Raw genomic sequence first — 24,032 nt, forward strand, 5'->3', positions numbered from 1 at the left:
TGAAAAATTATTACTATGGCTTCAAATATTTATTCATGACAGATTTAGTGAGTGGTATACACTATGACAAGACCGTTCTAGTAATTTTAAAAAAAAAAAACCTCTTTTGAGGAAACTCATTAGAAGATTGTCCTAGATTTATGCTTAAGATGTAATCCTTTTTCAAAGCAATCAAATGGCACCAGATGTCATTTTTCTAAACCACAGTATAAAAGACATACCAAATGGCGAAAACACTCCGAAATTTTAAAGTACTACAGTTTAGACATGATTTAACATTGTGCTTACTTAGAATAATAAACCAATTCAGTCAGAAAAACGCCCCCCCCCCAAAAAATATAAAAATTCTAAAATATGCTGAGAGAAATTTTCTGTGATCACAGATCAAGGAACTATGTCTCTTTCCATAAACCACTGTATGTCTCTGCCAACTAATAAAATGATATTACATGATGCTGGTGAAGAAAAAAAAAAAAAAAAAGAAAAACCAGAGATACACACTTAAATTGTGGCAGTGGAGGGAGGGCAGAGAAAAAACAAAGGAGAAACTTATAATTTAAATTTACGTAATTTTTAAATGCTTAAAAATTTTAAAGTTCTTAAAATTTCATGTATACTTCACTAATTTCCACAACTATTTGTATATATCATCTAGTTCTTGTCCAGATGCATATAATATATAGTTGTTTATAGCAGTATATAATTTTACATTCTTTCCTCACTTAACAGTATATCAAAAGTTTTCTGTATTTCTATTTTACTTCATAATATTTTTCAAGGCTAAATCATATTCCCTTGAGTTGACAGAATGTAGTTTACTTTACCAATCCCTTATTTGGCTCCTAAATATAACTCTTTCCTAGAGTTAAGTTATTTCCGTAGGATAAATCCCAAGACATTAGCATTTCAATAATTTTTGGCAGATATTTCTTTATATAAATCCACTATTTTCTACCATTTTTTAACCTTACATATGCAATTTATGCAATTACAAAATAATCCAGGATTATATCATATCTCTAGTATAGTAAAGCAATTTTTAAAAAAGATTTTATTTATTTATTTGACAGACAGAGATCACAAGTAGGCAGAGGCAGGCAGAGAGAGAGGAGGAAGCAGTCTTCCCGCAGAGCAGGGAAGAGTCAATCCAAGGGCTCAATCCCAGGACCCCAGGATCATGACCTCAGCCGAAGGCAGAGGCTTTAACCCACTGTTTAAAAACAAATTTTAAAATGGTTGAAAAGTTATCGGCAGGTGGACTTAACGGGACAATCTAACATTGAAACGGTAAGAACTCCACCGCCTCCTGAGATTGGAAGCATGCAGAAGCATTCTCTCAGAGATGCTATAAAAACACTTTTTATACTGGAAAGAAGTCTGCAGTACAATGACCAAGGTTTCTATCTATAGCAGTAATTCCAGTTAGACTAAGGCAAAGTTCTTTAGGGATAAACTGATACCTCTATCCAGGGACTCAGTTACATTTTAAACACTGCGCACTTCTGGTGAAACACTTTAAACCAAAGCTATCTGAGACGGTGCAGTGAGTGGGAGATGGCTCCATTCAGGCGTCTGGCTTGCTCTGCTCTTCTTGTAACACAGTTCTGCTGAAAGAAAAATCGGTCACCTGCAGACTAGCATACATTTGACCACGTGTCCGCGTGGATGCAGGATGTTAGTCATCTACAAAAGAACACAGCACAAAGGCGACCAGCTCTCTCCTTTTGTGAAAATCCCATGGTGAAAAGGCGACCAGCTCTCTCCTTTTGTGAAAATCCCATGGTGAAGGTTCCTGGCCCCCAGTCCCAGACTGCATGAGCTGGCACGTGCTGGCGCGGGAAAGCTGGTGTTGGGGGGTCATTGCCTTAACTCTGGGGCCTGTGTCGCCAACTACTGTATTTCCTCTCGGCCATTCAGAAAAACTGGTCTGGGCCTGGCAGAACTTGGGGGCTGAGACAAAGTACATCTGTTGTAACAGGCCTGGAGTAAGGTGAGGGAAGACGGCTGACAGCCAGAGAGGGGCAGGCTGGCAAAGGGACAGCATTTCGAAAATGCCATGAAGCTCTCTCAGACTATTTCCTCAGGGGATCTAGCTGATCTACCACAGCCTGACATTTCCCAAGGGCTTTTCAGTCCTGAGGAGGGCCTGCCCGGCACTGAAAACAGACCCTTTGGAGGTACGGACCCCCACCTTGGCTGGGAGTACTGAACACCCGCCCACGGATGAGAAGGGGACCAGAGTGGGCAGGGGCCGAGGCACTGCAGGAAAGGTGCTAAAAGAGGAAACAGAAAATGTGAAAGAAACGCTGTTCCAACTTGGAAACAAAGTGCACTTCAGCTCTGCCAGGAGCCGGGCGAAAGGGGCTCAGGAATCACAGGCTGCTTGGGCCCTGTGCTGCCTCTACCTCTCCTCCCCGCACTTTCTTCGCGCCTCCTGACTTTGTCTTCCTGGTCCCTTTCCCTCCACTGCCTTGTAGCTCTCCAGGTGTCTCCGTATGCCTCCCTCCCCTGTCTGTTCCTGTGATGGGAGGGCTGTGACCCCAAAGACAAGTGGCTAATGGCCTCCATCACAAATGGCAAAAGGCCCAAACTGCTGCCACTGGTATTAATGCAGGTGAACCGCGCAGCTGTGTGAGGTGTGGTCAGACACATAAGGAGGGCTATGACGGATGCTCTACCGATGAGGCTTGGCGTCTGGTAGGACAGACGTGTACATGAAGACATACACAGAGGAAAGACAGGGGAAGTGCAGTTGATGGCAGCCTTACGTGCCAACTTGGCCAGGCTATGGTACCAGTGGTGTGGCTGAACACCCACCAAGACACTGCTGTGAAGGTATCTGTGGGTGGGATTAACATTTGTAATAAATGAGATTAACATTTATAATCAGCCAACTTTAAGACAAGCAAATTATTCTCTATAATGTAGGTAGGTCTCCTCCAATCAGCTGAAGACCCTAAGAGCAGAGACTAAGGTTTCCCGAGGAAGAAGAAATTCTTTCCCAAAATTCTAACACAAAAGTCCCGCCTGGGTTTCCAGACTCCTGCCCTGCACGGTGGATCTAATATTTAAGACTGCAACATCAATGCTTACCTACATCTCCAGCCTGCCCCAACAGATTTCAGACTTGCCAGCCAGTACAGTCCAAAAGCCAGTTCCCTAAAGTAATTCCCAATCTTTCATTCTCTCCGTACACATGACTGCACGTGTGTACATCCTACTGGTTCTCTTTTTCTGGAAAAACCTTAGTCAGGTAGGTACGTGGTACATAAGGGCAAGAATAATTAATGTTGCCTGTTCAAGAGGCTCAGTGAGGAGGGGCAGCTCTCTCTGTTCCTTGTAAACAGACAAGTTCTGTCCCTGACTCATAAAACTCTCACTTACCCAGTACTCCCTCACTTTACCTAAGTCAACTGAAAGTAAATGGCTTTGCTTTGGTAAATTCTCCCATATTATATGCAAAAGAGTTTACTCTATTATTTTCACTCACTTTTCTATCTCTGATTTTTTTGTTTCTTTCTTTCTTTCTTTTTTTTTTTTTTTTTTTTTTTAAGATTTATTTATTTGACAGAGAGAGTGCACGCACGCACATAAGTAGAGGGAGTGGCAGGGAGAGGGAGAAGCAGGGTCCTGCTGACCAGGGAGCCTGATGCAGGGCTAGATCCCTGGGATCATGACCTGAGACAAAGGCAGAGGATTAACCGACTGAGCCACCCAGGCACCTGTGACTTTTGATTTCTTAAAAATGTCTCCACTGACTCAATAAGAATCTGACCAATATCATTATGAGTCTACAAATGTTTCTGCCACCAAGAACATGCTGTCAACTTAGATATCTGTCACACTATCTTCTCCTCTTTTTTTTTTTTTTTTCTTTAAAAGATCTTATTTATCGCCTCTTGGCCTTCTGGCTAAGATCAAGTGTAAAAGATCTTATTTATTTGAGAGCGAGAGAAAGCAAGTGAGAGAAAAGTGCACAAGCTGGGGGAGGGGAGGAGGGAGAGGGGGCAGCAGACTCCAGGCTGAGTAGAGCGCTGGACGAGGGGCTCAGTCTCAGGATCCTGGAAGGCAAGACGCTTAACTGACTCTGACTGAGCCACCCCACCCAGGCACCCTATCTTCTACTCTTAAAAATCAGAATGTTTTCACTTAGATAGCCTGTGTAGAGTAAAGCTTTTGTAGGTTTCTTCACCTGAAAAGATCTACTTTAATTCAAAACATCTGCTACTTTCAGAAGGTGTTTGTGGGGCTTTTTCCTTCTTCCTCTTAGTCATTCCACGGAGGAGACACTGCCTCAAGCATCCTACCTAGCTAACAATACAGGGCTGGCACAGAAGTCTTCTCTGACTTACAGACATGTGTGTTTAAAATGCCAACTGCAAGTACAAGGCAGTAATGTCAAACTATCCCTCCATTTTGGTGCACGACAGACGCCAAACAGCAGGTGGTGATTTTCTCTGATACTTGACATCAATGCCTTGTTTCCTTCTTACTACACCCACCGTTGTTCTGTTTGATCTACACTCATCCATGACACACTGCACTTGCTGATTTTATAACCACTCTGTACATAAATAAAAGGAGGAAGAAATACAAAACCCAATGGATAATTTCTACCTTCTTATAAAATCAAACCTGCTTAGCTGAATGTGCTTCTATCAAAACATGGGGGAAGTGCCAGAGCCAGCTCTCAGGAGAGAACTCAAAATTCACGTGTAATTAATGGCAACTGTAGAGTCCATTCATACACAAAACAGAGTGCTCCTGGCTAGTATATATTAAATCAAAAGATTCCCAAATGGAGCAAAGTCTAGGAAAGTTCTGTCAAGTTGCACGACAACTGTGTGGTTGAGAGCTATTCTCTCTCCCCTGAAACATGAAGTACTTAAGAAGACATTTGCAAGGTAACAAATCCCAGCCATTATTTTAAAGAATTATTTAGCATCATTTCAAATATAAATTATCATCTGTCCTCATTTGACTGGTACGCGTCCCGTTCGAACATGCAATCAGCAGTCACGGGAGCATGCAGCATGCAGAAAAGGGACAGCAGAGTTAATAACCTGGAAGCATAGGATCTGAGAATGTGAGAGCAAGTTAAAGACAAGAGTTCCTCTCCATTGTCACTGAGGGTCGAGAAGCAATGCTGAAGCGTAGAACAGTGAGAGTGGGGGAAACACAGTTTGTCCAACACATAAACATATCTCCGCAAGTGGCGGCAGGTATAACTGAAAGACAAAGGAAAAGGAGAAAAGGAGAAAGAGAGGAGTTTTCCTTCGAAAAAATAAACCATTCTCAGTGTCCTCAAAGCCCTCTGTGGTTTTCCACTAGATGGTACCCAAGAAAAAACAACTGTTAAAAGAGAGTATTAAAAAGATAAAAAAGAATACAAGCAACACGATTTAAAAATGGGTAAAAGATCTAAACAGATACCTCATCGAAGAAGATATACGAAAGGAAAATAAGCATATGAAAAGATGCTCTACATCATATATCATTAAGGAAATGCAAATTAAAACAATGAGATACTGCTACAAACCCATTCGAATGGCCAAAATCCAGAACACTGACAATACCATTGCAGGGAAGGATGCCGAGTGCCAGGAACTCTCCTGGCACTGGTGAGAATGTAAAAATCATATGGCCATTTTGGAAGACAGTTTCAGCTTTCTTACAAAATCAAACATACTCTTACCATACGATCTAGCAATCACGGACCTTGGCATTTACCCAAATGAGCTGGAAATTTCTGTCCACCTAAACACCTGCACATGGGTGTTCACATCAGTATTCGTAATTGCCAAAACTTGGAAGCAATCAAGAGGTCATTTAGTAGGCAAACAGATCAACTGTGGTACATCCAGAAGATGAAGATTATATTCAGAGCTAAAAAGAAATGAGCTATCAAACCATGAGAAGACATGGAGGAATCTTAAATGTGTTATTACTTAGGAAGGAAGATAATCTAAAAAGGCTACCTACTGTATGATTCCAACTCAATGACGTTCTAGAAAAGGCAAAACCCTGAAGAAGGTAAAAAAGATCAGTGGCTATCAGAGGTTAGTGGGGAGAGAGGGATGAACAGGCAGAGCACAGAGGATTTTAAGGGCAGTGCAATATTCTGTTGTTGTTGTTTTTAAGATTTTATTTATTCATGAGAGACAGAGAGAGAGGCACAGGCAGGGGGAGAAGCAGGCTCCCTGAAGAGCAGGGAGCTCGATGTGGGGCTCAATCCCGGGACTCCAGGATCATGACCCGAGCCGAAGGTAGATGCTTAACCATCCGAGCCACCCAGACACCCAATATTTTTTATGAAACTGTAACGGTGGATACATGCCATTATACATTTGTCAAACCCATACAATGCATGACACCAAGAATGAACCCTAACATAAACTATGGCCTCTGAGTGATACTGGCATATCAAGGGAGGTTCATCAATTGTAACAAACGTATCACTTCTGGTGTAGACAGATGATAGCAGGGAAGGCTGTGTGTGTAGGGTGACGGGGTACATATGGCAATTCTCTGTACTTTTTGCTCCAATTTGCTATGAATTTAGAGCTGCTCTTAAAAGGCTATTAAAAAGTGAGGGGGATACACTAATGGGGGAAAAGTTATAAAAATACAATGGTGTAATTAGTTAACCATATGAAATCTGCCTTGCTAGAGCAAAGTGGTATGAAAGATCCTCTCCCCACAATACTATAAATACGTTCCTGGAAGACAGGCAATAATAGTCCTGCCATTTGGAAGATACCACAGTAGAAGGAACATGGAATCAGGAGTTGGAAAACTTTAAAATTTGGATCCAGCCCAGCCACTGGAAGTTTTGTGACAGTGAGGATTTGATCTCTCCAAGCCTCAACCCCACAAATTGTAACACAGAAGTAAAAATATTAAATTATTCCAAAATTTTGAAGTGATATTTAAAAATATAAAAGAATTATTATCATCAGAGCAATTTCACTCACGCCACATTTCAGACCACTTGAAAAGAACAAGTTTGAAAGAGGGAAATGTCAAGTCAGTCTGACAAGGTGAATCAACAAAACCATGAACTTAATTAACATCAACGGATATGCTTAAACTCCTAGTCGCTGAGAACCTTGTCTAAAAATGCATGCCGAAAGTACACAAAGTTCCCAACTTTTATTTTGGGAATAAACTAATAAAACAAAATTAATACATTAAAAGATTAGAAATAGACACATTTCCAAAACTTGGGACACTTCAATCACCCACTCAACCTATTAACCAGCCCATCCACTCACTGGCAAGCAGCATCTACTATACGTGGCACGTAGGAACTATGCATGGCCCTGAAGATGGCATGAGGAAGAAATTACACACAATTCTTTCCCGGGGAGATTACAAGATAGAATCAAGACACATATTAGACAATAATAAAAGTCACACCGAAACTGTGAAATTAACAGTCTTTCTCAGTTCAAAAAACAAATCAATTTTTTAAAAAATTGAAGTATAGTTGATACAGAATGTCACACTAGTTTCAGGTGCACAACACAGCAATTCAACAAGTCTACACCCTATGCTATGGTCATAAGTGTAGCTTGCACCTGTCACCATCCAACACTATTACAATACCACTGACTACATTCCCTATGCTGTACCTTCCAACCCCGTGACTTACTCATTCCGTCACTGGAAGCCTGTGTTTCCACTCCCTTCACCCCCTGCCCTCATCCCCTTACTTCCTTTCCCTCTAGCAATCATTAATTTGTTCTCTTTTGGGTCTATTTCTGTTTGTTTGAAAAAAACAATCAGTGTGTTGTTGTTGTTGTTATTAATAAGAGACAGTGAAGTGCAAGGGAGGGGGAGGGGGAGAGAGAATCCTAAGCAGGTTCCATGCCCAGTGCAGAGCCTGACATGGGGCTCGATTCCATGACCCTGAGATCATGACCTGAGATGAAATCAAGAGTTGGACACTCAACCGACCGAGTCACCCAGGCATCCTGAAAAAAACAGTTTTTAAAAATATAGTGATTCTAGTCCAATGACAATAAAATAGGGTGAAACATCCAAGAATAATGTACAAATATCTATGAAGAAATCTTTAAAATGGTAATAAAAAAATTTAAAAGAAGTGATAAAATGGAAAGAAAATTTTAGATAGGAAACTCTAGGATTATAAAGTCACCAAATGTTCAGGTGTCTAAAAATTCATATTCTCAAAAATATCAAGAGTTTTAAACAAAGAAACAAAACATGTTAATTCTGAAGTCCATATAGAAAATTAAACATTTAAGAAAAGCCATAAAATACTGAAAAAACTATAGTTCTAAGATGAGACTAGTTCTACCATTTATTAAAAAAAATATTTAATAATAATAATAATAATAATAGTAGTTCTACCATATATTTAAAAAAAAAACTGTAAAGTGACATTACCAGAAACAGTTTAATACAGTGCATGAGTACAAGAACACTAGAAGAGACTAAAATAAGATGAGAACAGAGTACAAGATAAAGGTAGTATTTTTTTTAAAAAACTGGTTTTTGGTTTCTTTTTCTTTTTTACTTAAAAAAAAAAAGATTTTAATTATTTATTTGAGAGAGAGAATGAATGAGGGGGAGAAGGCCAGAGGGAGAAGCAGACTCCCCATGGAGCTGGGAGCCCAATGCAGGACTCGATCCCAGGACCCTGAAATCGTGACCTGAGCCGAAGACAGTTGCTTAACCAACTGAGCCATCCAGAAGCCCTAAAGGTGGCAGTTTGTTTTTATTTTTTAAGATTTTATTTATTTGAGAGAGAGAGAGAGTGGGAGAATGAGCAAGGAGAGTGGCAGAGGAAGAGGGAGAAGCAGGTTCCCCCACTGACCAAGGAGCCCAACCTGGAGCCTGATCCCAGAATGCTGGGATCATGACCCGAACTGAAGGCAGATGCTTAACCAAGTGAGCCACCCAGGCACCCCAAGGTGGCACTTTAAAACAGAAGATCAGATGAATTATTCAGTAAATGGTATTGGGATAGCTGAGTAGGTAACGAGGAAAAAACAGAGATAACTCTTAGCCTCTCCTCCTAAATCAAAAGAAATTCCAGGTTGATCAAAGATTGTAAGGTAAAAATAAAACAACAAAAGTTCAAAAATAAGCCATATACTTGAGTACCATTAAAAAATGAGTCATAAATCTGACCACAAAAAAATGGAAAATACAGAAGAGACAATCACTTTTTCACTGTACATTTTTTGTACAGAATGAACTTTCTGCCATTTTCATATATCATAGACATAAATTAATGACTGAATAGTTTTTAAAAATGGAAAGGGACACAGGAACAATTATTTCAGAGGGAATATGCTAAATGCAGGGAGACTTGGTCAAATTCAAGAATCCGAGAGGAGATCGATATGGCTGGTGTATATTGGAAAAATGGTAAAGGTAAGGTAGGTTCGTGCAGTGCCTTGCGAGTTATAAGACTTATCCAACATGAAAACTAATGAAGGGTCCGAGCGGGGAGCAACCAGATATGGCTTACTTCTTTTAAGATGTGTTTCTGCAATACAAAGATAAAACTGGCAAGGGGCAAAAGTTAAAAGATACAACCAGAAGCACCAGGAGTGGCAAAGCAAAGATCACGGAAGAGCCCGTTCCAAGATGACACAAGTATTGCTGACGATGGCTTAGAGCAGGGGACAGCACACTCAGAACTTTCGGAGGTAAAATCAGTGGGCCTTGCTAACTGATTGGAATGCGAGATGGTGTCAATGGAGGAAGATACCAAGAATAATTCTCTGATTTCTGGTATTAGGGGATTAATGAAAGTATATTTTCTGAGATAAGAGAAACCAGAGGAGGGATAGGTTTTATGGAGATGATGAGTTTAGTTTTGGATATGCTCTGTTTCAGATACTGCCGCTGTGAGATGTCAGCAAATGCTGCTACACATGTAAGCTTGAAGCTAAGAGAGGTGTGGACTAACCCAGAGATAGAGGTGGACATAGACACACACATAGATGGAGGTCAAAGTTTGGAGAACGTATATGAGATTACGTAAGGTCAGAGGGAAAAGACAGGAACCGGACTAAGAAATTCCAGGATTTACAAGCTAGAGAGAGAGCTGCTGGTGGAGAATACTCACTGGTAGCTCGAGAAGTCGGAAGAAAACCTAAGAATGTTGTGAGAAGGTGTTTCAAGAGGGCCATGGTAAGGCTATACCTTTAAGATGATTTCCATCTATGCAAAGCATATAAATTTTCAACTTTCAAGCTGTGTGACTGAAACAGTTAACACATTCTTGGAAAAGGAGCTCCTGTTCAATTTAGAGAAGTTCCTTCCTCTTAATTTAATAATCTTGAAATATTCTTTATTATTATTTAATAGAGATTAAATGGAAATAGGCCTGGTGATTAGCAGACGCATGAGAGATGTAGTCTCATTATGAGAAAAATCCTTTGGTCCCACCACTTTTAGCTTACAGGGAAAAAAAAAAAAAGGAAAAGAAAACAAAAACCCAAGAAATGACCAAACAAAATACAACTAGTTCTTAATGATTATGTTTTAATCACAACTCTATCATGAAGTCTGCCTTAGTATTTTCACAGCAACTGTAATAATGGTAAAAAATGAATTCAAAAATGTAGTTAGTCCTAGACTTTGACACTGTTACTTTGAATTCAGCTCAATTAATCTGTATTCCTTAAATATATATCAAGGCACACCAAAAAATGGTCTTTTGATTACATTATGCTGTCATTATTAGCTATGAGCAGCCACTGGATAAATAGTATTTATTGCTTGATAAACAAGATTTTAATTATGAAATTATTTTAAAAGCATGTAGTCTACATAAAATCTTTCAAAATACATAATAGATAAATACATAATGTATAAAATCTACATAAAATCTTTCAAAAGAAAGGCACAGTTAAGAAAATGGATTTAAAATCGCATGTTGCACTTCAGCATTTCACAGCTATACCCACCAAAAGCGTGTATTTTCTAAATACACTCTCATTTTAAAATATTCTTAAAACATAGTGGTAATATTACTATTACCTTCTATGAACTGAGCAGTATAATCCTTTTTGATGAGCATAGGATCACAGTAAGTTTTTAGCAATTGCTCATATCAAGCTGGTGACCAAACACACCTGCATTACAGAACAAACTTACCAGTCCTTTATTTTGTAACTGATCTTTGTAATTTAAGTAAGTAAATGTCATCTTGCTGAGCCTGACTTCATTCTAAAATGTAAAGCTCATTTTGAATACAGATTCTCTCTCATCCTCAAGACTGAGAATACCTTCATGATTTCTTCTAAGAAAGTTATTAATAGAAGTACTGAATAGGAACAGGTCAAGGACAGATCTAGAAAAATGCACTGGAAATCTCTGTGTCAGCCACTGGGCCATACACAAAGTTACTAAGCAACAGCTGTTTGAGATATCTTTCAGCCATTAAAATCTGAAGAAGAATCCGAAAAACAAACAAAAAAACAAAAACACTTTCACATTTACTTCTTTTTCTGACCTCATATTCCACTGTGATAATTAAAGAGATATCACAATCCCCCCTTAACAAATGACAAAACTGCAGAATGAAGGAAAGAAATGACGACACACAGACTGTCCCGTCACTTAGTCATGGAAGAATTCCACCCAGTGGAATCCATCCACAATTCAGTCATGCTCAAGGCCAGAGGCTCCCGACTCCAGGAACCAACAAGCTCAGTACCCTGTTCTCTGGAATCCTGTCCTGTCCCCGCCCACTTCTCCCAAACCAAAGTCTTAAGAGGCTATAATGTCTAAGACAAGGTAGGGTTAAAAAGGTTTTTAAAAACAGGTTTATAGTTAGCTATTTTTATTGAGTCCTGGAAAAGACTCGGACTCAACCCACCAAAGGAAAACAAAACTTTAGAAAACATAAAAACTGTGTTAACGTAGTAGAGATTCACATTTTGAAGCAAGTGGATCACAGTTAATATTAACAGTAAAGAGACACCATGTATCTCCTGATAGGATCACAGCAGAGCTTAAATCTTATGCTGAGGAATCAAAAGAATCCAAATTGAAGAGTACTACACAAAGAACAAAAACAAAAAATGTTCCATATTCTTCAAATTTTAAAAGACAAAGGAAGGTGGAGGAGCTGTTCCACACTAAAAGAGATAAGAGAGGGCAACTAAATGTACCATGATTCTGGGATTAGATCCCAGACCAGGGAGCGTTCGTTACAAGGTGTTTCTTTTTTCTCTAGAAAGGAAATTAGTGGCATAAATGGCAAAATTTGAGTGTCTACAGACTAGACAATGTTAATTTCCTGGTTTTGATAAATGTTTTTGTTTTCAAGAAATAGACACTGAAGTACTTGGTGGTAAAAGTAAAGGTATATCGCGTCTATAAATTCTCAAACGTTAAAAAAAAAAAAAAGACACAATGCAAATGTGGTAAAATTTTACCATTTCAGGACTCTAAGTGAAAGGTGAATGAGAAAACTTCATACTTGTTTGCAAATCTGCAATTTCAAGATAAAAGGTTTTAAAAAATGAATACAGTATTAAAATTGAAAGTCATTTTTTTAATATAAGAAAGAAAACAGAACTAAATCTTTTCGATATACTGAATAATATCCATTTTAAGATTACGACATTCAAATCCAGAGCACTAAAATGTCACTCTGACCTCTATACTTAAAGCTTAGGACATCAGAAAAACTAGAGCATGGGAAGTAAGCAAATGTGGTCTGGAGCTATCCCATAAAAAACAGTCACTGTTACTTAAGAGTTGCATTTTCATAAAAAATAAAATCTCTTTAGTGCCTTCTTATATGAAAATATCCAAGATTATGCAATGTATAGTCGTGAAATGTTATTTGATATGGCTATGCTTCACCAAAGTAAAGTATGAAAATGTTCTCTTCTAGAACAACAATTAAATCTGTAAAAGATCTCTAAAGCCACCAGTGAAGAGTGATGCTTTAAAAAGATCCCCGAGTCAGGCTTTCTAATAATGTATTTTACAGCCCTTTGACAGTAAAATTATATTCTCATAGCAACTTTTTATTAATTTCTTTTAATGATTTATATGCTTAACAAACTTTCAAAAAAAATTGAGGTTGCCAAGGAGATTAAACTTTTGGGGCTATCTAGAATATTATGTGCATCCCTTTCCAATGTCTATTAAAAAAAATTTTTTTTTGGAAAAAGCTTGTTGATAAATTCATTAGTAGGTATAAAATACCAAGAAATTACATTAGTAATGAATGCTTAGCACCTCTATGAAGAAAATTACAAAAATCTACCATTGGGCATAAAAGAAGCCTTGATTAAATAAAGAGACACCAGCATGGTTCTGAATGGGAAGATAAAGGACACCATGATCCTTTACAGACTTGAAATCCCACTAGGATCATTAAGTTGAATTTCTACCCAGTTATGACACCTGGAAATAGAAACAAAGTCCAACTTTGTCTCTACATGAGAGCCTTTAAATATATGAAGAAACTGTAAACCTCTTATTTTTTTTTCTCTGATTGATATTAAGCATCTTTTCTTTCATCTTTCGTGGGCTATGGTTTCTAGATTCTTCAGTCTTCTTACTCTCCTCTGGAGAGTCACGTTGATTAACTTTTCAGCAGTGTAACAAGGGCAGAGAGGAATATTTTCTTACTGACAGTATTTAGAATTGCTGGCATATGACGATGATAAAGAAGCAAACTTTTAGTCAGTTTTATTATAGTTTTAAAATTCTTTACAGATACAAGACGGAGCATTGCCAGAATCACTGGTATCATCCCACCCTTTGTTCTTAAAATACGACAACATAAGTGAACACATTATTCTAGATGTGTTCTGGGCAATGATGAGTAATTTATATTCTATTAGTATACCTTTAAATTGTATATGTTCAAAAACTAAAATCAAAAGCGGGGCAGCACCTGGGTGGCTCAGTTGGTTAAACATCTACCTTGGGCTCAGGTCATGATCTCAGGGTCCTGAGACAGAGCCCCAGGTTGGGGGGGGGGTCCCCGTTCAGTGGGGAGTCTGCTTCTCCTCCTCCCTCGTCCCCCCACCTCTCTCAAATAAATAAAATCTTTTTCTAAAAAAGATTCTATTTATTTATTTGACAGAGTGAGATCACAAGTAGGCAGAGAGGCAGGCAGAGAGAGAGGGGAAGCAGGCTCTCTGCCCTGCATCAGGCTCTCTGCTCAGCAGGGAGCCTGATGCGGGGGGCTGGATCCCAGGACCTTCAGATCATGACCTGAGCCGAAGGCAGAGGCTTAACCTACTGAGCTACCTACCAGGCGCCCCTCAAACAAATAAAATCTTTAAAAAAAAAAAAAAACCCTAAAAATCAAAAAGAAAAAATTTCCTCAAACTGAAAACCAAAACAAATGATTTAACTGTATATTGAGTGATAAAAGTACACAAAGATTTAAAAATTATAACAAATTATTTTAAGATATAGAACTGATCATATATATTCAGTGGCATATGTTCTAAGGACAGAGACAAAAAAATTGTAAACTTCATTCACTAAGACTTAGTAGTAATGTTATTATTACCTTGAAGCAATTAGTTGTATATAGAGAGACATACATATATGGAGAGAAGAATAAAGAGAATATATTAATGCAGTTCAAAAAATCAAATTGGAATTTATGTTACATAGCCTTGAATCTGAATCAAAACAGTATGAACTATCCTTTACCCTTTTCAAGAATTGGTATTTTACTAGTTTTGTCCACTGAAGGGCTCTGAAAGAAATGGCAGACGCCATAGCAATTAGCACCCCGATCACCCACCACCAACTTGTGGCCTCTAAATTATCATTTAGATAGAAAGAAACCAGAGCTTCTTGAAAGAATGGTGGTTTCAGGAACCTGGGTGGCTCAGTTGGTTAAGCAACTGCCTTCGGCTCAGGTCATGATCCCAGAGTCTTGGAATTGAGTCCTGCATCGAGCTCCCAGCTCCACGGGGAGTCTGCTTCTCCTTCTGACCTTCTCCCCTCTTGTGCTCTCTCTCACTGTTTCTCTCTCAAATAAATAAATAAATAAAATCTTAAAAAAAAAAGAATGAACGCTGGTTTCTAGGTTTGAGGCAGGAAATGTGCAAGACGAGCCTGACGCATTCTTTTGGCCTTAGAGCAGGAAAGCAGGGTAAATATCAAAGAAGGAAAGTGTCCTATCAAAAGACAACATAAGAGTCTCCCATTGGCCAAAGATGGCACATTCAGAAACCAAAAAGATTACTCTGCAAGTGATTGAAATATATAGTATTTATATAAAAAATGAAGAGTTCATAATAAAACAACTGAAAAACCAGAAACCAAAATGTTTTGTTTACTACTGAAGGTAACAAGGACATTAATCATTCTTTCTGAAAATTAAATATTAAAGGAAAAGAAATAAGCATTAATGCTATCTCTCCAAGCAAACCTACTTGGGAAGAAAGAATTCTATCTAAAAAATATGTGCATGATATTATAATTTAAAAATTTCCTGGGGCATCTAGCTGGTTCAGCCAGTAGAGCATGAGACTCTTTATCTCAGGGTCATGAGTTCGAGCCCCATGCCATGTGTAGGATTACTTAAAAATAAAATCTTAAATTTTTTTTTTCCTTTTGGCAGCCTGTAATGAAACAACTAATTCAATAAAAGATCATCAATGGATGAAACCATCACATGAAAGAACACTGGGGCAATTTAGAAGGAAGGGATTAGGCTATCACCAACTGAACCTACCAATTAATCTTAGTATCTCTGGGATAATTAGACATTATATATCTTTTGATACACTGCAATATGAAATATACAGTAATGCTTATGAAGAACTTTAGCCAAATCAATGCAAGTAAAAACAAATTAAAGGGCATAGGAAAATGCAAACAGATAAACCCAGAATGTGGGATATTCTATAAAACAACTGATTGTTGATCAACTTGTCAGAGGTGTGAGTTAAAAGAAAAGAAAAAGAAAAAGAAAGGTGGGGATACAGGTCTAGATCAGGGATCAGCAACCTTTTCCTAAAGAGCCAGATAGTACATACTTTAGGTTTGTGGGCTATACCGTCTCTCTTACAACTACTGAACTCTGAAACTAGTGCAAGAAAACAGCATTAGACAAGATGCAAATTAACAGTCATTGCTGTGTTCTAAGAAAACTTTATTTTTAAAAATTCTGACCCTGCTCCACATTGAAATAATCCTGAGACACAACTATTTAATGTGCTGTGAAGACCTCAACTGAACCCTGATTTGAACTAACCCAAAAAATGAGGTATTTTTTAATCAGGCACAATGTGAATATTGATTTGGTATCAGATTAAGGAGCTGTTAATTTTCTTGTGTGGACAAACGAATCACACCGATGCAAACAGGTAACAGGTGCTACAAATGAGAACTAAACATAGGGAGACTTCAACGGACCATACAGGTAAAGAAAGATTTCCCTACGAAAGTAATGATCCAGCCAAGATTTACAGGATGAATAAAGACAAGCAGGAACAGAAAACAAGCAGAAGGAACAAAACTAAAGATCTTTGTGTTGACCTGGAGGGAAGGAGCAGTAAAAACAGCCAGACTACAGATGAGTTTGGTTTTCACCCTGAGAACAGTGAGAAGCACAAGAAGGGTATTAAGCCATCTCAGGATGAGATTTGCATTTTGAAAGGATCAGTCTGGCTGCAGACTGATGGGCCAAGAGCTGGTAACGGACCTCACAGAAGTTACTGCAGTGGGATTGGGAATCAAGGCGATGCGGTGAAGAGAAGGGGCAGATATGACAAAGTTATTCACATGACTCAGTAAAGAATGTGCTATGGTAGTGAGAGGAAGGGACAGTCAAAAATGACTCCCGGGCGGGGCGCCTGAGTGGCTCAGTCAGTTAAGCACAAGCCTTCAGCTCGGGTCATGATCCGGAAGTCCTGGGATCTGAGACCCAGCCCTGCATGGGGCTCCCTGGTCAGCAAGGGGTCTGCTTCTCCCTCTCCTCCCTGTGCCCTCTGGCCCCCACACCCCTGCTTCCGCTCTCTCTCAAATAAATGAGATCTTTAAAAAAAAAAAAAAAATTAACTCCCAGGCTTCTCACTTACATAAAAGGTGATGTCATTCACTCAGAAAAGAAACAGCAAAAAGGATCAGGAAGGGCAAGAAATGGGAAAGATTTTCATTCTAAACATATTGAGGCTTGTGATAACTCTGAGGAACTTGAAAGGATGGTATTAGGTATTTGAATGGACAAAAAGGTCTCCGAGATTCAAAGATAGGGTTTAGCCTGGAGACATGTTTGGGAGCCATACGGGCTGGAGTAGCTAAGATCATAGACATGAGGAGTAGAGAGAATAGAAGGGGGTCGAGGAGTGACCTTGAGAAATGCCAACATTTAACAGTATCATAAGATACTGTTTATTTATTTGACAGAGGGGGGGGGAGAGCACAAGCAGGCGGAGCAGCAGGCAAAGGGAGAGGGAGAAGCAGGCTCCCCAAAGTAGGGCTCGATGCTGGGACCCTGGGATCACAACCTGAACTGAAGGCAGTCGCTTAACTAAGTGAGCCACCCAGGCGTGCCTCGTAAGATCACTTTAAATCTAGATTGAGGAAGACGACCCTTCACAGAATTTTGAGAAGTGGCCAAAAAAACCAAAACAAAACAAAATAAAAAAACAGAACACAAATGCAACAAAAACAAAAACACAATGAAAAGAAAAAGACGAAACCAAGAAGAAACTGTCTTAACGAAGAGTAGTTAACAGTGTCAAACACAACTGAGAGGGCAAATAAAACAGAAATGCCCACTGGATTCACTGAGGAGCAAAGGACTGAGGTTAGTAACGTCCAAAAATGCCATTCGTTAAAACCCAACCCTGGGTATAAGACTTCTTAGCTTCAATCCCACTGATTAGGTCATCCACATGCATTAAATTTCATTAAGTTTCTAGGGGAGATTTTGACAATCCCCAAAATTTATAAAATAACTCACACAATTTTACACAGTATAAAACTTCTAATACGATGTGGACATGTCATGACATCCAAGAAAACAAGCAGAGGAAAATCTGAGACAAATGTCAGGAAAGTACACAACAGTGGTGTAAGCACAGCCCTTGAATCATTTAACTCCTTGGCAGCAGAAGTCATTTTCCCTGGAGGTAAATCTATTGCCAGCAATGAAGTTCCTGGGAATCTCTAGTATGAAGGATGAACAGACTGGCCCAAGCGCCGGAAAATATATTGAAAGGAACAATCTAGTGCTAGCTCAGAAGGGATGAAATGATCTCATATCCCACTGCCAGATCTAGAAAGTAAGAAAGATTGTAACAATAAAAAAGGATCTCTTTAACAATAAACATTGTTTATTGAAATGTAAACATTTCTACGATTTATTTTTCAGTTGCTAAAGAAATCAAAATAAGAAAAATCCCCAGGTTTGTGTAACAAACATTTTAATCAACTAGAATGTACACTATCACCGACACTTGAAATTTAATCAAATTCTCTGCTGATTTAAAAAATCTTCCAATAAGATCTTTCATCCTAAACTAGCTACTTATTTTGGGACACACATGCACCAATAAAGACCTAAAATGTAAACTCGTGGAGGAGCTTAAAAGATAGCCCATTGTTTTAGGTAGCAATTTCACAATGTTTTTGTCAAATTACTTGCTTCCTGTCTCTAAAACATTTGTTATAATCACATATAAATTTGGTAGTATCTATAGAACTAATCATATGTTCCTTTGGGGCATACTTTATTTCCAAGAATGTTTTGAAAACTTCAACTTGTCTTTGATGACTTGATCACAGTTCACTTAATAAAATCTCATTCTCCTCTTTTTACAGAAATCAAAGTAGTTAAAGGCACTAACCTTCATATACTACCAAAGTAAAGGAGACACAGCACTTGAAAATAATTTAAAGTTTTGTAAGCAGTAACAGGTCATATATACCAGATATCTAAATATTAGTTAGACTAAGCAGATGGACACTTACATGGTACTCATTAAGTAGATCACTGTCCCTTGTCTTAAAGATGATGTGACAATCTGTATTTATAGGTTTGGATAAGCAAGATCTGCATTCCCTCCTATGTGGCATATGTATACAAAAAATGTCTTTGACTTTGGACAAAGCAACTATTTGAAAAGAACGTTGTTGTGGCTTTCCATTACAGACATTTGCTCTGCAAATGCCCAATAAGGCCATGTAGCAACGTTACAGCTGGCTGGGTTCCCAGCAGTGCACAGTTATGCTATATGTCTTGAAGTTGTACTTCCATGTGTTAATAGCATGTTGCTGCCTGCTCTACTTGTGGTCTCATAAGATGGTCTAAAAATCTACAAACACAGACATTCATTCCAAGTTCCCTGCTAACATTTTCATGACCTGAGAGTTAGGAGGAGGGGAACACTGATGGGCATTTCATAAGGAAGGAAAATTTACTTGGTAAGAATTACTTGATTGGATTTGTTTACAATTATATTTTAAAAGGAGCATTTCAATATGTTATTATGCTCCTCCTTGTGCCAAGGGAAGTGGTGGATTGACAGAGCACCCATTAAGATGACGACTCCCACAGACGCCAAATTGGTTCCAGTGGGGGTGGAGTTGATTGAAAGGGGGAAAAAAAGCACATGTTCATTACAGAATTAGCTATCAAAGAACTCAGCCTGAAAGTTAAAATTATCTTTATACATCATCTGGAGACATGTTCAAAAATTAAAAGACATGTTTTTAAAAATCTGGACTTTGGGGGACATTAATGATGACTATACACTAGATTCAAAAGTGTTCCTCAGTCCATACACATCTGTCTACACGGAGTAATTTGGAGTGTAAACATTAAGAATGTAATGGAAAGACTGGGTTCACAAATAAATAGCTATAAAATAGCATAAAATAGCTATAAAATAGCATATTTAGCACATTTTATGACCATCAAAAAGCTTGCTCACTTCTAAAGTATTTATATTTTTACAAACTCCCTCTTGACAAAAAGGCATGAAAGGATTTACAACCACTGTAAAATTCTCCTGAACAATCTGAGTTCTGAGTCTTGATTTTTCAATACACATGCCGCAAGTATTAGATCAGGGGGGTTAGATAATCTGGAGCCATGAAAAAAGCCCAATTCTGCTGAGACTGATAAAATATTTATGTCACATCCTTTCTATAGCAAAGCAGGGAAACATACACCCCAGATAGAGTGCTCTACAATCAGAAGAGTTGAAAATCTATTAAGGTCATTAAAAATCTGGACAAGTCTTCTTATATCGAAGTTATGCTAATAACTCATCATCAGGAGACCGTCTCAGAGCTGTTTTTCGGCTGGGGTCATGGATGTACGCTGTAACAGCCACATTCCCTCACCCTTTCACCCACATGGGTGTGGTGACACACACACTGAACCCACATTGGCGAGCTAGCGGCAAAATTCTGGGTGCTGTTACAGGAATGCGGTCATCATGAAACTGAAGCTCACTGGTGTAGGCGGGTGGAGATGAAAAGCCTGACGTTGGTCCCAGTAGCTCAAGCTCTCATCAGCATAACTACAGTCTGAGCCTGCCTGCCACAGTAACTGATGGACTCACCAGGACACCTCTCTGGGTGGAGGAAGGACAGGCCACACCTTCTTTTGCGTCCAGTCTTTGCACCTGCTGGCTACTACTGGAGATGTTCATTCCATCTCCATCCTTCTGGCAACCCTGTCCGCCTCCATTCTCCAAGTGCAACTCTTCTGAGGCTTTCCCTGACTGCTTTAGACACATCTAGAGCTGTTCCTTCTAGACTTCCATTGTGCCTTGCACTTACTGCCAATATACAACTTAACGAAATGCTCTTATAAGTGTCTTTATATCTGTCTCCCCTTTCAACCATAATCTCTTTGAGGGAAGATCCTGAATTTTTACTCTGCTTTTCCAAGCACCCAGCACAAAGGCTGGCTTTAAGAAAGCACGATATTGATTAATTCACTAGAGAAAAGCTGACAAAAATTAATGTTCCAAAAGTTACCTTGTTTGGGGAAGTTTTCATGCATTTATGCTAAACTGACAATCATACCTCAGGCTGGGCTGGGAGAGTCATAAACATAAAATTACATCCTTCCTTAGCAGTGAGCAAAAGCCTATAAACCATTGGGAATAGAAACTCACACAAGTTCCTAAGGCCTAAGTTTCTCTAAACTGTTAATTTTTTTTTAAAAAGTCTTCAAAGAAGGGGCGCCTGGGTGGCTCAGTGGGTTAAGGCCTCTGCCTTCGGCTCGGGACATGATCCCAGGGTCCTGGGACCCAGCCCCGTATTGGGGGTCTCTGCTCAGCGGGGAGCCTGCTTCCCCCTCACCGCCTGCCTCTCTGCCTACTTGTGATCTCTGTCAAATAAATAAAACTCTTTTAAAACAAACAAACAAATACATAAATAAATCTTCAAAGAAGTCTAGGATTTGTCCACTTTTCAGAAGTGGAAGAGAACCAATTGTCTTAATCACCTCTACCCTCCAACCAAACAAACAGTTCTTATTTTTATTGCATGTTACAACTGCATATACTTACTAAGTGGCCAAATAAATCTAGGACACTAAGAGGTATAAGAACAGAAAAAGAAGAGAGTATAAAGAATTAAGTATGAGAAGAAAAATAAGTAGGTAGCATGGGTTGAAATGTATCATGCAAAAGACATGTGGAAGCCAGCACTGCAGGCCCTCACCTTCTTGAGATATGGGCTTGTCACACCTACCCAATTAAGATGAGGTTATTCTGGAGCAGGGTGGGCACTTGATCCAATATGACTGGCATCCTTAGGAGAAGTAACAGAAACACACAGAGAAAATGACCATGCGACAAAGGAAGCAGAGACTGGAGCAAGACATCCACAAGCCAAGGACGCTGAGGACTGACAGCAAACACCATAAGCTAGATGAGGAAAGGAAGGCTTCTGCTATAAGTTTCAGGGGAAGCATGGCCCAATTGGGGACATCTACCCTCCAGAACTGTGAGACAATAAATTTCTGTTGTTTTAAGCTCCTGGTCTGGGATCATTTGTTACAGCAGCCCCAGGAAACGAATACAGTGGAAAAGATATGTCCATTTCGTTGGCAATGACCTGGCCATGACGAGGTGCAGCCATCACAACCCCTTCCCTGTGAAGAGAGGGGAGTGGACTAGAAGATAAGGAAATGGAGAGGAGGACTTAACCGCAGAGGTGGGAATAGCAGTGATGGGGAGGCCTTTCCACCTGCTTCAATTTTATCATCATTTAAAATGGAGGACTCCAAACCAGAAGAAGACGGAAAGATCACCCAGCAGTTCTCAAGCACTTCCTGCGACCAGAATACCGACAGCTGCCCTCCCCTTTCAGTTTAGGCTCTACGGGCCCTTTATCTCCACTCTAGAAAGCACACGTGCAAGCAAGAACATTGAAGGGACATTTTAGGGCCAACTTTGGATCCACTCTCATTTATTTTATAAAAGGAACAAATTACAAATTACCTTCAAGTTACCTCAGACCATAAAGATGACTTCTCCTGACCCACCAATTCACGAGGCTCTGCTGTGCCTTCCCTCATCCAGTCTTCATTTTCACTGTTTGCAAAGTCCCTAGCGTGTTCATTCACTTGCCTATTATCTGTGTTCCTACTCAGCAACCCCCAAACGTCTCGTCTACAGGGCAGGGAGGGAGGGAGGAGAGTCAACTGATTACAGCACAGCATCACGTTCAAGTTTTCGCAGGAGGCGGGGTGAATGGCAGTGGGGAGGAGGAGACAGGAAAAAAGGATTTCAGAGGACATGACACCCAGGCTAGGAGCTAGAGATGAACAGGAGAAAGACTCAAAAATATCGTCTCTGACCTAGTGACATTCATGAAGAATAGTATTAGAGCAGAAGCAGAAGCAGGTCTTTCAAAAAGGCTCCCAAACTCTCAGATTCAGGCCACAGATTTTAAGTCTTTTTCAGGTCTTCTTAAAGTCTTTCAGTATTTTCCAAGAACATGTAATATAACTTAGAACGACATAAATAAAGGAACAAAGGGCCCTATCTTTTCTAAAATGGCCAGAATTACACACAAGATATAGCAAAATCTGCTGCACAAACTTTATTCTCCAGAAAGGAGAGCAATTCTCCCTTCACACTTCAACTGTGTATAGGTGTTGACTTACTTTAAATCCGAGTGATGCCAGCTGCTTTCAGCATAATTTTTCACTTAAAAAATGCTTTGATGCTTATAATCTATCATTTCAACATTAAATTGATTTATAAAGGTAAAAATGTGGCTTTAATAATTTGCAGTTGTGGCTTCTGTGTTTCAGATGTTAATCAACTCAAGACAGACCACCACCAGAGCAGAAATCTGGAGGAGAATGGCAGAGGGAAGGGACAGGATGCTCAAGTCTCCTTCAAGTAGTAACGCTGAGGCTCCGAGGTGCAGCTGGAGAGGGTGATGTTTCTCAGTGTCCTTGGACATGCAACGATTAGGTCGACCTCTCAAGAAAGGGGGCACAGAGTTCCAACACTTGACAATTCTGTGATTTTTTTTAAATTAAATTTCTCTTTTACCCATCATTAATTCTTATAAGTGGTAAATAGGAAGGACATTATGGGTGACAGACTCATCTCCATAAATGCCATTAAAAAAACATATCAACTGCTAGTGTGCTGCCAGATTCAGTGGAGAAAGGATGATCTTTTTGACGAATGTTGCCGGACTAATTATATATCCAAGTGCAAAAATGTGAACTTTAATTCATACTTTGTAACATAGACAAAAATTAACTCAAAATTAATTACAGACTTAATGCTAAGAGTTGTAACTATAAAACGTCTAGAAAACAAAGGAGAAAAATTTTGTGGGCCTGGGTGAGGCAGAAGAGATTTTAAATACCAGAAGCATGATTTGTAAAAGAAAAAACTGGATATTTGGATGTCATCAAAATAAAAAATATCTGTTCTTTGAAGGATGTCGTTAAGAGAAAAGACAAGCCACGACTGGTAGATACAGCTTCACAAAACACACACCTGTAAAAAGGCCTTGTATTAAAAATAAATAAAGAATTCTCGAGTGGGGGGGGGCAGTGGGCA

The 24,032-nt window shown here is 39.2% G+C and overlaps 1 protein-coding gene across 2 annotated transcripts in view; it reads right to left on the minus strand.

The window, feature by feature from the left end:
• Window positions 1-24,032, minus strand: part of DYM (dymeclin) — a 335,066-nt gene that overhangs the window by 138,925 nt on the left and 172,109 nt on the right. The window contains exon 14 of one of the 2 annotated variants that reach the window (XM_059409625.1): window positions 5,064-5,228. The exons of the other annotated variant lie outside the window; for it this stretch is intronic. Coding sequence (XP_059265608.1) covers window positions 5,064-5,228 — 165 coding nt within the window. The remainder of the gene's footprint in view (window positions 1-5,063; window positions 5,229-24,032) is intronic. 2 annotated transcript variants of the gene reach the window in all.

Source organism: Mustela nigripes, chromosome 8 (genome assembly GCF_022355385.1).
Source record: "Mustela nigripes isolate SB6536 chromosome 8, MUSNIG.SB6536, whole genome shotgun sequence".
Taxonomy (NCBI): Eukaryota; Metazoa; Chordata; class Mammalia; order Carnivora; family Mustelidae; genus Mustela; species Mustela nigripes.